At 43.7% G+C, this 16,427-nt stretch overlaps 1 protein-coding gene across 1 annotated transcript in view; it reads right to left on the reverse strand.

Moving 5' to 3' along the window:
- Positions 1 to 985: 985 nt before the first annotated feature.
- LOC149369829 (uncharacterized) overlaps positions 986 to 16,427 on the reverse strand; it is a 30,887-nt gene continuing 15,445 nt past the window's right edge. Inside the window, exons 2-5 of the mRNA XM_089576538.1 lie at positions 7,433 to 7,540; positions 4,062 to 4,109; positions 1,652 to 1,796; positions 986 to 1,086 (exon numbers count right to left, since the gene is read on the reverse strand). Of these exons, the coding sequence (XP_089432664.1) occupies positions 986 to 1,086; positions 1,652 to 1,796; positions 4,062 to 4,109; positions 7,433 to 7,540 (402 nt within the window). The remainder of the gene's footprint in view (positions 1,087 to 1,651; positions 1,797 to 4,061; positions 4,110 to 7,432; positions 7,541 to 16,427) is intronic.

Consider the following 16,427-nt stretch of genomic DNA (forward strand, 5'->3'; position numbering starts at 1 on the left):
ATTCAAGGGAAAAAATTTATTGCATCTACGGTGCCAGTACATCGTGAGATGCACTGTGCCTGGAGCCGCTGAATCAATGAGTCCTAGCGGCACTAATCGTTGCACTCCTCTTCTAAGGGAACTTTTGCAGTGCCTTGAAACAAATTCCTCGCCAAGCTCTTGCTCGATGATCTGGCTGTACATCGAAGCAGCAAAGAGATGCATGATGCGATCATCAGTGTAAGTACAACCATCGCAGAAAAATGACAAGAAATGAAATAACACACTAAATTTAGTGGCGCGCAATGTGCGAGAAGGTACTCGCAACACATGTTGATAGTATAATTTCTAAATGATGCTGAATATAAATCCCCAGAATGATTGCAAAATGTGGAATTGAATTTACCAACTTTTTTTCGGCCCTATGGCTAATTTCTAGTCCTAATTGGCCGTGTCACACTTTGAAATACATATTAAAAGTCACAAAACGAGATATATATATATATATAGTGTTTAATACCAACCAATCTATTTTTATATTTCCTATCAAAATTACGTGTCTATTGCGAGCTGGTTGTTTCCCTTTTCGTTCCTGCAAAGTATGGCGCAGGTGGTAGCATCTCCTCCCCACTGAACAGCTTTTAGCAAGTTTTTTTTTCTGTATGAAATATTGTCACGTTGGTAATCAGCGGCTGAGGGTCCACAGCGGGTCAACAGACGTGCGCTTCCAGATCACTCTGATGATGATGATGATGATGTCCTCGGGCTGAATGGCACATACCCACGGCGGGGGTTTGGCCAGATCACTTTCACACACACACTTCCTCTTCTTCTTGAGAGGCGCTTCCGTCTGCACGAGCGCTGGCATCAATATATTATTCCATGCAAAGAGGGCTTGCACAGTTTTGCGAAATGCGCTGAACGTAGGAGACCGAATACACTTTTTTTTAAAGTAGGCAGATTATCGATGCCGGTTCGAATGCATGTAACAGGGGAGACAGAACTCTTACTTGAAAACCACACGAAAGCACTCTTCTGATAGTCCATGGGTGATTAATTCAGAGACAACATGGATGGGGACCAGGAATTCCTCATTTTCTTGTACGCCTGCAAGTGGCCAAGGCAAAGGGACACGGCACGGAAATATTATACGTGGCCACCCTATTGAAAATATTGAGCGTGAATTCTGCGTGCCTATCTTTGCGTGTTTATTGCCACGCAAAATGCGACGATTGAACGAGGTCGCAGAACGCGAGACATATTTCACATTATTTGCGCAAGCTGAGCAAGCTCGCAAACGCGAGACATCTCTCACATAAGTGCGCAAGCCGCGTAAGGCTCGTACAGCAGGAGACATCCTCGCGTAATATGCGCAAGCCGGGTGAGGCTTCCAGAATGTCCGAGAGCCAAGGGTGAGTCCCAGAATGTTCAAGAGCCGAGTCTGGCTCACAGAGCACTAGACATTGTCTAATGGAGTTACCATCATGATGCCGATAATACCTTGTATGGCTGCAAGGCTACTACATCACTGCTCAACACGGTACGCTAATGTACTGCATTAAGGCCTCCTCATCTGTCTGTCACTGCCTCATTCAGCATGCATGTTGTGAGATAACAAGCTTTGCAGAAACGGTGCTTCGTGGGATGGTTCTCATATGTGTAGCATGCTTGCAAAAGGACATAGATAAGGTCACCTTAACTGGCTTTATTAATGCCACATCCCTCATGATGGGTGCCACACAGTGGCTAAACAATTTCTTCAGTTTCTCCAAGTCCAGCAGGTTGGCGTCTTGATACAGGTTCTCACTATGCAGCACCTGCAAAAAGGTAGGAGTATATGCAAAAAAATTCAGTTAATCTGTTTTCTGGAAATTCGAGAAAAGGGCACAAGTACTTCTTCCATTAATGAACTAATGATGATTTCGAAAAGTTTCAGGTTTGAAATATAGACACTGGAAAACCCGACTCAAGCACGCAGACTGCTCAGCATCAAACCTGCACAAAATCTAATAACCGTGTCACACAGGCATTTTGAAGGCTTTCAAATGGCTATTAACTCAGTGGCACTTGAATACAGCTAAATGGGCATTTCCAATAGCCACTGAGTCCCTAGAACAGTGTGGACATCTATTAAGATTTTGAAGGCTTTTCAGTGGTAGAAATTTGCACTCAGACATGGAGCACTCGCAACTATACACGAAGGAATAAAATCAAAGCAATTTAATCGCTCAAAGAATACTCAACATGAAATGTACAACTTATTTCACTAAAAAAAAGAAGGCTAGCCACAAAACACTGCAACAAGCATATTATTACTGTTGCCAATAGCACAAAAACAATGAATACCACCTTTTCAAAACTGTGTGAGCGCTACAACAGCTTCCCAGCAAAATTATCAACTGTGACAGTGGCGCCACAGCAGCTTGGTGCCAGATGATGAAATATCTCTACGGCGATCAAGTATTCTGTGTAGCAGTGGCATAACTCCCGAGTTGAAGTGCAAATCTCGAAGCTCAATCTCCCACATCAACTGTTATCTTTAAATACATATTTAAATTCATTGGAGCGTGCTGCAGAAGTAGGTGGTCAGATCATTCGAGAGGATACCTGCAAGCTATCTCAGGAGACGAAAGATCTGATGAAGAAACGCCAAAGCATGAGGACGTCTAACTTCAGAGATAGAATAGAACTAGGAGAGCTATTGAAGTTATTTATAAGTGCAAGGTAGCCAACATAAGAAAGTTTAACATGGAGAAAACCTAGCATGCTCTAAAGCATGGAGGTAGCCTAAAATCAGTGAAGAGAAAACTAATCACAGATAAAAACCAGATGTATGCGCTAAAAGACAAAGAGGGCAATGTCATAAGCAATATGGATAAGATAGTTAAAGTAGCCGAAGAGTTCTGCACAAATCTCTACAGTAGTGAATGTAATCAGAACGTTACGGAGAGAGGCAGTAGAGCATAGCAATGGGACATCCCGCCAGTAACGAGGGAGGAAGTAAAGAAAGCCTCAGGAGCAATGCAAAGGGGCAAAGCAGCTGGTGAGGATCAGGTAACAGCAGATTTGTTGAAGGACGGAGGAGAGATTGTGCTAGAGAAACTAGCCACCCTGTACACGCTTGCCTCGTGACCACGAGCGTATCAGGAGCTTGGAAGAATGCGAACATTATTTTAATTCATAAGAAAGAAGATGTCAAGGACTTGAAGATTTACAGACCGATCAGCTTACTATCGATTGCCTACAAGGTATTTACTAAGGTAATCACTAATAGAGTCAGGACAACCTTCGAATTCAATCAACCAAATGATCAGGCAGGCTTTCGTAAAAGATACTCAACAAGAGACCACATTCATGCAATCAATCAGGTGATAGAGAAATGGGCAGAATATAACCAACCCCAATATATAGCCTTCATTGACTACCAGACAGCAACTGACTCGGTGGAACCACAGCTGCCATGCAGGCACTGTGGAATCAGGGTGTAGAAGAGTGTTATGTGAAAATATTGGAAGATATTTATAACGACTGCACAGCTACCATAGTTCTCCATAAGGTCAGCAATAAAATTCCTCTATATTCCGAGTTTTCTAACACCACCATCATTTTTTGGCACCGTGACCATATCATACAAGAATGTGAGACCTACTGCATACCTAAAGAAAATATGTGTGTAAGCCAAGCATCAGCCGTTGTATGCAAAAAGAAGTCTAAGTGAAAAAGATTCGATGTAAATTAGAGAAAGCCTTGCCATTTTTGTACTGCTTCTATGACTGCTTGCTGGATTTTTTTCTTTAGTTGGAAGCATTCTTCCATCCCTTATCTCTATACACTATTCCTCTGCCAAATGACTGAGTAACCCAAATAGCAATTCCTAAGTAGGGAGGGGGCCTTCCACAGTGACCACACAGGGGCCTTCAAGTTCTTGCAGCAATCAAAACATCCCTTTGTAACACTGGCCTTGAATGCACCACTATACTTTTGTGGCAGGCCAAATACTTATACAATTTATGTTTTAAAACCACACAGAAATCCACAACTGCCATTATGAAAACAACCTAGTAATGTAACCATAAGCGTACCTGGCCAGCATGATCAGCATGGAAAGGCGCACAGCTTGTGAGCAGCTCCTAAAATGAAAGCAAATTCACATGATTAATTGCAATTTCCACAGAGACATTCTTGAAAAATCATGTTTTTGCACCACTCAGCCTCAAGCCTGCCTTATTGCTCCTGCAGCAATGAGGCAAATCTGAGCACAGCTTGGGGTGAGCTGGTGGTATCACATTACGCACCTGACACTACGTGCATCAATCCATTTGTATGATAGAATTTCAGAATGGCGAAAAGACACACACACAGGAAAAAATGGTGGGTGGATGAGATTAAGAAGTTTGTGGGGATACAGTGGCCGCAAGTGGCAAAGGACAGGGTTAATTGGAGAGACATGGGAGAGGCTTTGCCCTGCAGTGGGTGTAGTCAGGCTGCTGCTGCTGCTGCTGCTGCTGCTGATGATGATGATGATGACAGCCTGAGCACACCTACAAAGTAAAACTGTGATCTCGACCCAGCAGCACTTTACTGTGTTGAAAGAGAACAGGTACAATTGAATTACTGCATTACCTTGTTATTATCATTAAAAACTACAGGGCTCTAAGGACTTCCTAATTTACATCGAAACGAATGGGTTACAGTGAACTTTCACGGATTACACTAACAGGCACTGAAAATCCAACACAGCTGCCCAAGAGAATATTAGGCAGCCGCGCTAGCCTTCTTTTGCACTATGCTACCTGATACCAGATTAAAATTCCAGAGCAATTTACTCATACTCTAGCACTGGGATACCTTATGTCCTAGACTGATGCAGCTGTCTTACTAAAGGCAGAGAAGCTTTCAGTGTGGGTCATGTGTGCTGTGGCGTGAACACATGCACAGCATCGCCTGCTACCATTCAAGTCCTCTGTGTACACAAATGCAGGTGCAATAGAAAACCCACATCACAAATTTGGCTAGTCTGGTCGGCCAAGCATGGGCCAGCTGATAGCACGAAGCAGCAGGTGCGACACATACCATCATCATCAGCCTGACTAGGCCCACTGCAGGGCAAAGGACTCACCCATGTCTCCACATTAACCCTGTCCTTTGCTAGGTGTGGCCACCATATCCCCGCAAACTTCTTAATCTCATCCGCCCATCTAACTTTCTGCCGCCCCCTGCTACGCTTGACTTCTCTTGGAATCCACTCCATTACCCTTAAGGACCAGCGGTTATGTTGTCTTCCCATTACAAGCCCCGCCCAGGCCCTTTTCTTCCTCTTAATTTCAAGTAGCATGTCATTAACCCGCGTTTGTTCCCTCACCCACTCCGCCCCCTTTTGGTCTCTTAATGTTAGACTTATCATTTTTCTTTCCATAGCTCACTTTGCTGTCCTTATCGTTTGGCACGTGTTTTTTTCTTTGTAATAAGGCATAAAGTATTATACACGGATTACCACATGGCATCCTCCTATGACCGCTAAATAATTTATAATCAAATTTCTTTCTCCTGCTGTATTTGTTTCGGTTTCAACAGCTGAATGATGGCTGTGACGTCAAAGCTAGGTTATTGGTCACGTGAGGCATGAAAAACTGCAATACAATTGGTACTTCTGGCTCTTAAGGAATGCTGGCGTCAGCGCTGTAGCGAATTAAAATGATGAAGCAGCGATTATAAGTGCAGTTTTCCCATGCCTCACGTGACCTATAACCTCTCTTTGATGTCATAGCCATAGTCAAATTGTTCACCGAAACAGGATGGCAGAAAAAGTTGATTATAAATTATTTAGCGGTCTCACGCGAATACCAGATGGTGATTCATGCATAGTAGTGTCTTCCGCACCATTATAGAGAAGAAAACATGCCACCAAGATTAGGTGTCTATACTCTCTTAAGCTGAACTCTCTTCATTAGCCTCCAAGTTTCTGTCCCAAAAGTGAGAAACATGCAGGCTAAAGAAAAGATTTCAGCTTAAGTACCAAAGTGGCTCTAATCACACGATGAAGCGGAAAAACTCTCGACACTTGAACAGAGAACAAATAGGAATTCCAACAAAATTTTAGATTCTTGTAAGGCTATCAAGCATTTCTGAATATTGTAAACTGCACTTTCACACATACAGTACGCATGTATGCCAAGCTCACATTCAGTAGCTCTGTTTACCGGCAGTAATTATCACGGTCTGAGCTCAGTTACAGATTTAAAACCAGCCAAAAGATGCAACACAGGAAAAGAGAAGAAAACAGGTTGGACTATCAATTGAATTTTTTGTAAAGGAAAAGAAGGCTCGCATGAAGATGCGCCACACATGACCCACACCAGCGAAAGGCAGGACAACAAATAACTGTCACTGATATACAAGCACGTCATCTAAAAGAGAAAATTCTTTCCGTTGAAGATTGACTAATGGCTTCGCTACTCATACAGCCGTTGCCTTGGAGATATGCATCAAATACCTTACAGATTTGTTTACCACTTCTATACACCACTGAAGTGTCACAGAAATCAGGCGTACACTCTGATGGGTCATCTTATGATTTACACTCACGACATTGGCACTGTAGTGCCAGATTAGAAGCTGCCTTCCCCCTAACAAATTAGTGCTCACTCAGGAACACATTAAAGACACCTGCACATATCCCTGAAGTAGTTTCTTGCACAAGCTAGCGGAATGTGATAAACCACTTCCTGCAAGTCCTGAACCTAGTTTTATGGGATACCATACTGCTATCCCGGTTTTAACAGCAGCGCAAAGGCCATCAACACAATGATTGGCGCAAAAATTACATTTAAAAATTTTCCCGCCACTCGATTTGAACTCATGAAGTCTACACAAAGGACTCCATGATAACCGTTCTGAGGTGAATGGCAGTTCAGCCTAGCCTCTGGAATCTGTGCCAAAAAAAAACGGAGCCAGCGCATCGCAATTTACTTCCGAAATCAGCCGGTGCTGATGAAAATTGTATGTTTTGCTTTCTCTGGCTTATAAAGCTCCACTTTCAGAAAAAGTGTCGTCTTTGTGGTTAGGATGCGGAACTTCATCATCACAGGTCAACTTCAGCTTGCCATCAGTGTCCCTTTAATGCCTAAAAGTTGAACAATAGCTCCATTCATAGAGGAGGGCTGTGCATAAATTTCGACCACCAAAGATTCTTTAACATGCACTGACATTGCATAACACACGAGCAAATATGCATTTCGCCTTGTCGAAACGAAGCCACCACAATTCAATCCCGCGTCTTTGGGCTCAGTAGCCGAACACCAATGCAGTAGGCCACAGCAGCAGGTGAAAAACAAAAGAGAGCCCTTAATAGGCAACCTAACTTGCGAAAATCAACATAACGAGGGGTCACACAAGTAGCAGTGGACTAGGAAAATAAAAGCTACTTGTGTCGGAAGATGTCTTCAGTGCTTACCTCAAAAGCCTGCTTGCTTGCTGGGCATCCTAGCACCAAGTGAAAGGCTGGCACAGCCATACTGGAGAGCTTGGAAGAGGCATTGCATGTAAAGCTATGTGGAGATTGCTGCAAGGTAAAAAGACACATTTAACAGCAGCACAGTGCAAAAAATGGACTAGAATCAAGCATGTAAGGCAAAGTGCAAGGCACAAAAAGGAGCCGGTCGCAGAATGGAACAAAACTGTTTAACCACATTTCGAAGTGGGCCAGGCAACAAGAAATTCATAACCACGGCAGTCATTCACAAGCTAGCCTCAGACGAGACATCACTTGCATATCGATATCCAGCATCGTTTCTACAATACATGCCACCATTCAAAAGAACAGACCACAGCAGAACGATATTTTCAGTAGAAGGCTGGTTTGCTTCAAATTCTGCATGCGTCCCTCAATTTGAAATCTGGCATGATTAGCACTGATTTCACATTCTCACAGGTATGATGAATTAATAGTGCCAATTGCAGAAAAACCACACTTTTTCCTTTAACATCAAATAAGGTATTGGAGAGGTACCTCAGCATATTTAAGTCAAAGTCAGATTTATTTGCGCCATTGGTTATAATCATGAAACAATCAAGTTTATTCTTCGTACATATTAAAGGCTCAATTACCCTTAAATTTCACTGCAACTTCGGGATTTAGGGCAAATGGAGCTAGGGCACCTGTGTGCATTTTGCAGTTGTTTGTACCATTTCAGCTCCGAGCCAAAGTATGAAAAAGCGAATGCCAAAATAGAGGCGGAAAACTTCAGAGCAATTTGTTTTTATCTCACCGTTCTGCTATTCAAGGCTCGACTACACTGGCTCGGCTATAAGTACGAACGCAGCTGGATCATATGCAGCTTCGTACCTTAAATACACAATTTATAAAAGTACAAGTGAAATACAAGTGAAAGAGGAGGAAGCTCAATCCTAACGCATACAGCTGAATCGCAGTCTACTAGTTAAACTGCTCGAGCGCTGTTACTTCAATTACAGCGTAACATGCGGCGAGAATGTAAAGCCCGGGCCGAAGATCTATTGGTGGGCACATATTCCATTCTCGGCGAGAGATGAATGGCAGTACGGCGGCAGTACGGCGCCGATATCGTGCACCCCGCGATCGGATCAGCTGTGCATATTTTCATGGCATACTGACCATGACCGTGTGACCACTGACACTACACGCGCATTCATGCCCGTGTGCCGCCAGCAAACAACCTTTCAGCGCTGCGTGCTGCCGCGATAGGCACTGCGTCTTCGCGTCTCTGTACTAGCTGTGTTGACGTGGCCAGTTGTGCGCAAAGGCTTTGAAATAATGAACAGGTTCGAAGAAAATTAACTTACCCCCAAGATGCGAGATGTCACCCGGGTAGTGGTCTCCCACCAGCTGCTCCGCCATGGAGGAAATGAGCCCCACTGTCAGCATAGCGTTTCCAGTGGAGGCGCGCAAAGGACGACGCGCTATCCGTCGAGCCCGCTGACGCACGCTATAAACACAGGTTTACTCAGCACCTTACCACGTTTTCGTACATCGCACCAGCGAATTTCACTGCTGTCGGCACATCACATATCGGAAGAGTGACAAATGCTCATGCCAGCGACGGTTCATGCCCTCGGCACCACAAAGGACCACGACAAACGTAGTAACGCTGACCGCCATGCTGTCCCTCCCCAGACGCTGCGTTCGTTGGCTAGCGCTTCGGCCAGTTCCGGCTTCCTTCGGCCCGTTTAGAAAGGCATCGCCTCCAGGCATTCCTCCAGGTCGTCTCTTTCGGGCTCTATGCTTTTGGGCAATGCGATAGCAAAGGACTAAAACAAAATGAAACTTTCGTTACAAAAATAATTAAGTTCTTGTGCACATATTAGCATTAAAAACTTGAGAAATTTGTGACGCATGGACGCATTAATATGCGTGTCGGTACATTCGTGCGTGCGTGCGTGCGTGCGTGCGTGAGTGGGCATGGTCTAGCGCGTCAAATCCAAAGCCTATCCGACATGCTGCATGGTTTCTGAGATCACCGCCGTGAGCTTCGCTTGTTTTCTTGTGCTGCTGCTGGGCGGTCTTGCGCGCCGCTGTTACTGTGCTGGAATCGCAAAAGAAGAAGGATTACCGGTGTGTGCTGCCGGTGGGCGCGCTCTCATCCAAGAGTGGTAGTTAAGCGATCCGTCGGGGCTTATGTGTTATGGATGTCTGGTCGACAACGATAATGAGGTCAGCAGTGCGGTGCCGTCGTTTGATGAGTCGAACCTTTCGGCCTATTGCACTGCTAACTTCGTTGCAAAAATGCCTGGCTCATAAGCAGCGACAGTGGCCATTGTTTCTGTGGTGTGTTTCGATTACAAGACGGCGCCCTTCTACAGTGTGGCTTCCTTGGAAACTTAGTCGGCGGTGTGCCTGCAACGCCTGTCGCTGTCAGCTCAAACTGCCCGCCTGCGAGCGCTGCCTTCTTTTGCGATGTGAACGGTGACGGGACACTTACTGCCTGTGGCCGGAGCTTATAGCAAAAGCGAAGAGTGTTTTCTGTGAAGGTTTGACGAAGTGCGTGTGTCAGTCTGGACCCTTAGCAAGTCATACGAGATGCGACATGCAAAAGTGGTCCACCAGTCGCTTCAGCAGAAAGGAGTGCGGATGTTTTTTACGTTACTTCAATCGAGAACTGCCCATGCAAATATTTCAACTCGTCTCTTGCCTAAACAGCATAGTAAAGAAGCTAAAGCAACAAAACTGCTGTTTCCATGCTGTATATTGATTCCGCACTCGTGCTAGAGGTGGGAAATATGTAGCAGTTATTGGCGGAGTTACAGCCTATGAAGCACGTGCAGCTTCATGTAATTGCAGGTTAGGATATGCGCCTTACATGGTATTGACTTTGTAACCAGACATAGCCATCTGTCAACTAAAAGAAATTTTCTTGCTATAGGATTCAGCAGCATTATGTATGCTTCTGGACACTGAATACCGGGTGCGTCACCTCTCTTGAAAGCACTCAGATTTGTGTACTTATCAGTATGTTTGAGATGAGAAAATTTTATCAGCTTCTTTTCTTTATTTTATAATTAGCTACACAGCATGTCGCAAAAAAAAATGTTTTAAGGAAAAGTATTTCAGTTTAGAGTAGAACAGTTCAACAAAGTTGTTTTGGGCATTCTGGTAACTTCAAGATGGTATCTGATGGTTGCATACAGACGCGCAAGTCAAACCTCAAAGGGCATCAAAATTAACAGTACCGCTGAGCTTATCCTTTCGTGCTTTTTATGTGTGTGTAGATCACCTGGGGAAGTTCAGTATTGTATGTTGGATTTCATAGTTCTGCTACAATTTTTATCTTCGTTTCTACACATGAAACATGACTGAACTTGATTACATTCCCCAAGCAAATACCTGACGCCTTACAAGCGTTCCTTACTGTGCACAGTTGTCCCAGTGCATTATATCCACTCATGTGCAGCACACTGTTGTGTTGCTCTTGGTCTCCGAATGTGACTCTCAGCAATATGATGGAATCATAGTCCATCCAGATGGTCTTTGTGGTAGTGCAAATTTCAAAACAGATTGAAGAAGAATGAAGAGTGTGATACTTCGTCATGCATCATGCAATGCTGGTGCTAATCGGGCAACATGTGTGGTATATATACTTCGCACATTTGAGATTCATTGGATTTGTTCTGGAGCCATACTGGGAATTAATTAATCGATCTGTGATTTGTCACTGAAATTGAGAGAGGGCACTAATTTCTGAACTTTTGACACCAACTGTGAATTCAAAACTGTCTTTTCGTGTAGGCTTACATGGCCTTTTTACGTGTATGTAAATTTATGCTAATGACTTTGGAAATTGCTTTGGAAATGGTTTTGGAAATTGCCTCGTAACATTCCTGTTACAGCTCACAATTCGCTTTCTGCACGTCATGTTTGATTGAACCTGATTATATCCCCAAGCTTGTTTGTTGCACCTAACAAACACTGTTGCCCTTTCAGAGTTATTCCATTGATTGACTCCTTTCGAGTGCAAGCAACAAATGGTTGTGTTGCTTCTGATTTCGAAATATGGCTGTCTGCATGACGGGCAACAACATAAGTGCTCTGGATGGCTTTCATTATGTATCTATAAGATATCTGTAACTTTCAGAATTGGTTAAAGGAAGAACTGAAGGATGCTGTAAGAGTCATTAGCAGCTTGTTTTTTACATTATTTTACAATGAACTTGCAATGTTGACAAGTTCTTGCTCAGTGTGCATGTTGTCATGTACAGGTCCCTGCAGTATCGAAGGGAAGCATTTTGCACTAAAAGATAATTTTTTAGTTATTTGTTTGCTGAAGTTGAAAATGATTAATGGGTACTTATGCCAAGACGAAAATTATAAAACAGCAAAACGTGAGCTTATTGCTCATTATTGAGAAGTAATCATTAACTGAATGCTCGAACTTTGTTTGCTTTCACCCTAAATGGGCCTTTACAGTCTCGACAAGTTGCTACTAAGCAAGCAAACGCACACATGGCCACATGCAGCCTCACTGAGCTTGCTCAGTATGCACATAAGCACGCACAGCTTCGGCAAGCCCCTCTCAGCACGCAGATGTCCACGTACAGAGAGTTCTCCACGAGAGTCCACGATTTTTTACACGCAAAGAGTGTGCGTGAACGTCTATCAGCTCACAGTACGCGCATATGTACACACAGGACGCACAGAATGCGTACAGGTAACGCACAATTTCTGCGCATTCGTGTGCAAAATGAACGTGATCGTACAAAAATCACTGTTCTCGTGCAAACTCACGCAGAGTTTTTTCAATAGGGCAGAGAACCGCTGCAGTGGAAGAATAAGCGCTTCTGATACTCATCTTGCACAAACGATAGACGACCGAAGTCGTAATGAACGCAACACGAGTCGGGCCACACAACACTCAGAGACGGTGATTGAAGATGTAGTCAACGTTCGTTAAGTCCATTTCGTCAAAGCTGAAAAATAAAGTTCTCACCATTCTGTGCACTCCTTTGCGCTAGACATTTCGCTGTGAGAGTTGGCATCCAGAAATCGTGCCAGTGTTTTGTCGCTTTCTCTTTTCCTGCCGGAGAAAAAAAAAGGTCGGCGCTGAGCCAAAGTGGCAATTACGCCAAGAACCATATTCATTTCCGAACGCATTTCAAGGTAAAAGTAAGGTGGTACTCACAAATAGAATCTTGCAGGCCAGGCTCCTCAATTTATTTGTTTTTTTTAAGGTGAGCATCGTGTGGGTGAGGCGTTGTATTGCGATGATGCTCGTCTCTGTGTTTGCCGAGAGCGGGAGATGAAATCGTATTTCATATCTTCTCAGGCTGTGAATAAGTAAGCGCTCTCAACACACTGCGCAGAAATCTTTTAAGAAGAATCTGAGCGATTAAACTTCGGTATAAGCTGCCGACGGCATCTACAAATTTTGCAATGAACTGCGGCTGGCTCAAGGTAGTAACATCGTATCATATTTTATCGGCATTGGTCACGATCGCATGAAACTTGACAGTTGGCAGCGCTCCAATTGCGCCGTCTATTAAGCGTAAGCCTTTACACTTTCAAAAAATATATTTTCGAACTGAAATATCGAACAGGGCCTCTGAAGAGCAAGCATCTTGCCTTGCAGCCGAACTATAGGCACCCTGATGCCATCCGGGACAGCAGCAGACTTCAGGGTTTGATTCTCGGGCGTAGAGGAAAACCCTTGAGGCACCTCCCGATACAAAAGGACGCGAAGGGACAGTAGAAGGGTTCTCCTAACCGCAAAAAAATTTATAGCCCAAGAGGTGACATCCCCTTGCCTTGATTCTTTTCCTAAAGCTGGTAATTGCGCATAAAGTTAATGTTAGTCGCTTTGTCCCCAAACGTCATTGCTAATTGTGTGAACACTTTGCTAGCCAAAGAAAGGCTGCGTTCTGATTTTCACCTATTTTGGAGTACTATTTGTTAAGGCCGGAAGTTTTACTCTCAGTTCTGTGTATTGTCACACTAATGAATGCGTTCCTCCACAGACCACTTTCCTGATCTGCAAAGCTGTGAACACCTGCAGAGAATCAATTCCACCTCACAACGGGTCTTCTGTGTTGGCTAGTTTAATGGCATGTACATCTCTGTGATACTTTTTGCTCAAGCCCTTGTGCTATGTGCGGGAAATATCTAGAACTTAATGCATAGCATACCTACGTCCAAGGCAGACTTTGGAATGCGCTTACTAATTGGGCAAAAGTAACTGTCGTGCGTGTGTTTTCTCATACCAAGGAAGGAAATCTGATGGAGTTCAAAGAGTATATTGTGATACGTTGAGAGGCACACTGCGCCTCTCACCGAAGATACTGAGCACCACGTAGTCAGTAAAAGGTTGCTCCGAACGGCAGACTTCTTTTGTTGAATCTTTTGTGCGTGACAGCGTAACTTTTATTCCACGCGGAGTATAACCTTTGTTAACTGTCCCACTAGCGGAATCGTCTACGAAAAGAAATTGGAAACAAACTGAAGTAAACGAGAGAACCTCAAAACAACAGACATTCATTGAACACAGCTAGGCGAGAGATCAACCTAGTCTACTGGTGACTAGTCTACTGGTGAAGGAGGTTCATAATTGACTTAAATTTAGGTATCCAGCTTTAATCAATCAAGATGGCACTGGCCTATAAGCTAACATTTATGGTCCTACTTGTACATTTCCTTAGGTAGCTACAAATTACGACGTGGGTTAGCTAGCCAGGGTACTGGCAAGCTTCCTCGGGAGACAACTCAAGTAAATAAAAGATAGGCCATGAAATACTTCTGCCACATGAATTAGATAAATCTAAAAGTGTTAAACAACCAATTGGAGCAAAGTTAACCACACGCACATAATAAGAAATGATACAGACGGCAAAAGGCAGATGCATGTAGTCAGAAGGCAGGAGGAGAATGTCATTACCACATCAGATGAGATAGTTTAATGCGCAAAGCAATTCGAATTGCATCAGTAGAACCGCCCACTGATGCAGCTGTAACAATGAAAAATCGGGGAAGATGACGTCGATACTCTATGGGCCCCGGAAGAGAAAGTGAAGGTAATTTTATAAGAAAACGAATGCGAAAAGCGGCACCGAAACATGGAAAAATTGGGGCTGCCTTGAGGGTGGGCATAGCAAATGTGCAGAAAAAAAATGCAAAGGAATAATTCTAGTTCTTCAGGAGATTGTATTTACCGCCAGCAAGAAAAACTTCAAACATCATTATAATCTAGAAGAAAGTGCACCGTGAAGATTTAAAGAACTATTGACCTATGAACTAGTGATTCCACTGTATTCCCTAATATAACGCTTATTAGAATTAGACAAATCTTATACATATTTAGTGTATGGCCAACAGTACAACAAGGTCTAAAAGAGGGCACCTCTTGCCAGTACCTCTCAACTGTGAACTGCCTCATGAGAAATGGCTCTTCCCATGGTTTCAAATGCCACTGCCCGAATCCTAAGCCCGTCTCCCACAAAGCTATGGTGCTCGCTCTATAGGGAGGGGAAATCGGAACGAAGCTAGTTTTGCTTCCCCTCTCACTTGCGACCTGCAATCGCCTTTTCGCACAAGTGCTTGCAGAAAATCAAGCCTACCATAGCCACGAGACAGATTTTGATAAGCTAAAAATAAAGCACTACTCCCGCCATTTGTTCGAATTGACGTGACAATCAGCGTCGCGCATATTGCGCGGCTACTTTGCTGTGTATCAGCTTTACGCAGTATGCGCCTGTATTTATAATGATAGACACAGTTCAATGTTTGGAGGAGATCTATATCAATGAGATAGATATGAAAACATTCAACACAAAGGCTTCTGAGGTGCTACGTACTTTTCAGAGCCCCATACAACACGTTTTTGAGACGCGAGTAGCCTGCGGCGTGTGATAAATGCGATCTAAGTTCATAGCTGGGCTCTGTAGTTATAGAAAGCGGCGCAGCAGGAAATGCCGAGATCACTACAGTTATCACTACATGGTCCGCCAGGTCCAAAAGCTATATTTATGGAGTTTAAAATCCTAATATAAGGGAATTATATTGCGTCATTATCATTAGACGTTGAGCAGTATGTACTGCCCAGTTTTCAAAAATACCGTCCGCATGAGAACGTGTCATTGACTTCTGGCGAATGACGGGCCGATGTGCGGCAGAAGAGTCGGTATCTGGGCCAAATGGTATGCACTAACTACGAATCGCGCCGTATAGGAGCGTCGACAGAGGCGCCTGAATCCATTCCAGACACTGACGGCCAATCATATCACCGCTAAACTCGAAGTATAGTTCAATCTTCTTTGGCGAGAAACTTTTTGCAAGCACTCATGATAGAACGGCGGATACGTATCCACACAGAAACTAGGAGCAAAATAGCCCACATACAAATTTAAATGGTATCAGCGGATGAAAAGGACATTTTTTCTCAAGCGGCCTTTTCGGTTCTAAGCGCTTGGAAGCTTTATACAGAGTAAAGAGCCATCTGTGATTATGTTTCTCGGCCAAGCTGGTTTTGTTTTTTTAATGAAATCATTGTTAACCACCATTGAAGGAGAGAGTTTTCATTTTGCGTGGGTTAAAACTGACTCTTTTTGCCTTTCAGCTTCATTACTGCACACAAGGTCGCGTCGAAAACCTGGTATGCCCTCTCTTTGCTGAATAATTGTTTTGGTGTTGAAGAGATCCCTGGATTATATCGCAAAAGAAAACATAACACAAACTTCTGACAAATCGCAAAAGCAAATGAACCTTTACCATACAGAGAGACACATAACTCTCCGTTGCCTGCGTGGTATTTACTGAGGCATATCTAACATAATCACTGCTATCTTACACTTCAATAAACCACTGACCACGGAGGCTATAGTAAAAGCTGCTGGACTAAACACCGTATACACACTAACAATTAGGTGATAGAGAAATGAGCAGAATATATCCGACCCCAATATATGGCCTTCGTAGTTTGACGAGAAACCAC

The sequence above is a fragment of the Amblyomma mixtum genome, chromosome 1 (assembly GCF_055824585.1).
Source record: "Amblyomma mixtum isolate Tamu chromosome 1, ASM5582458v1, whole genome shotgun sequence".
NCBI classification, from domain to species: domain Eukaryota; kingdom Metazoa; phylum Arthropoda; class Arachnida; order Ixodida; family Ixodidae; genus Amblyomma; species Amblyomma mixtum.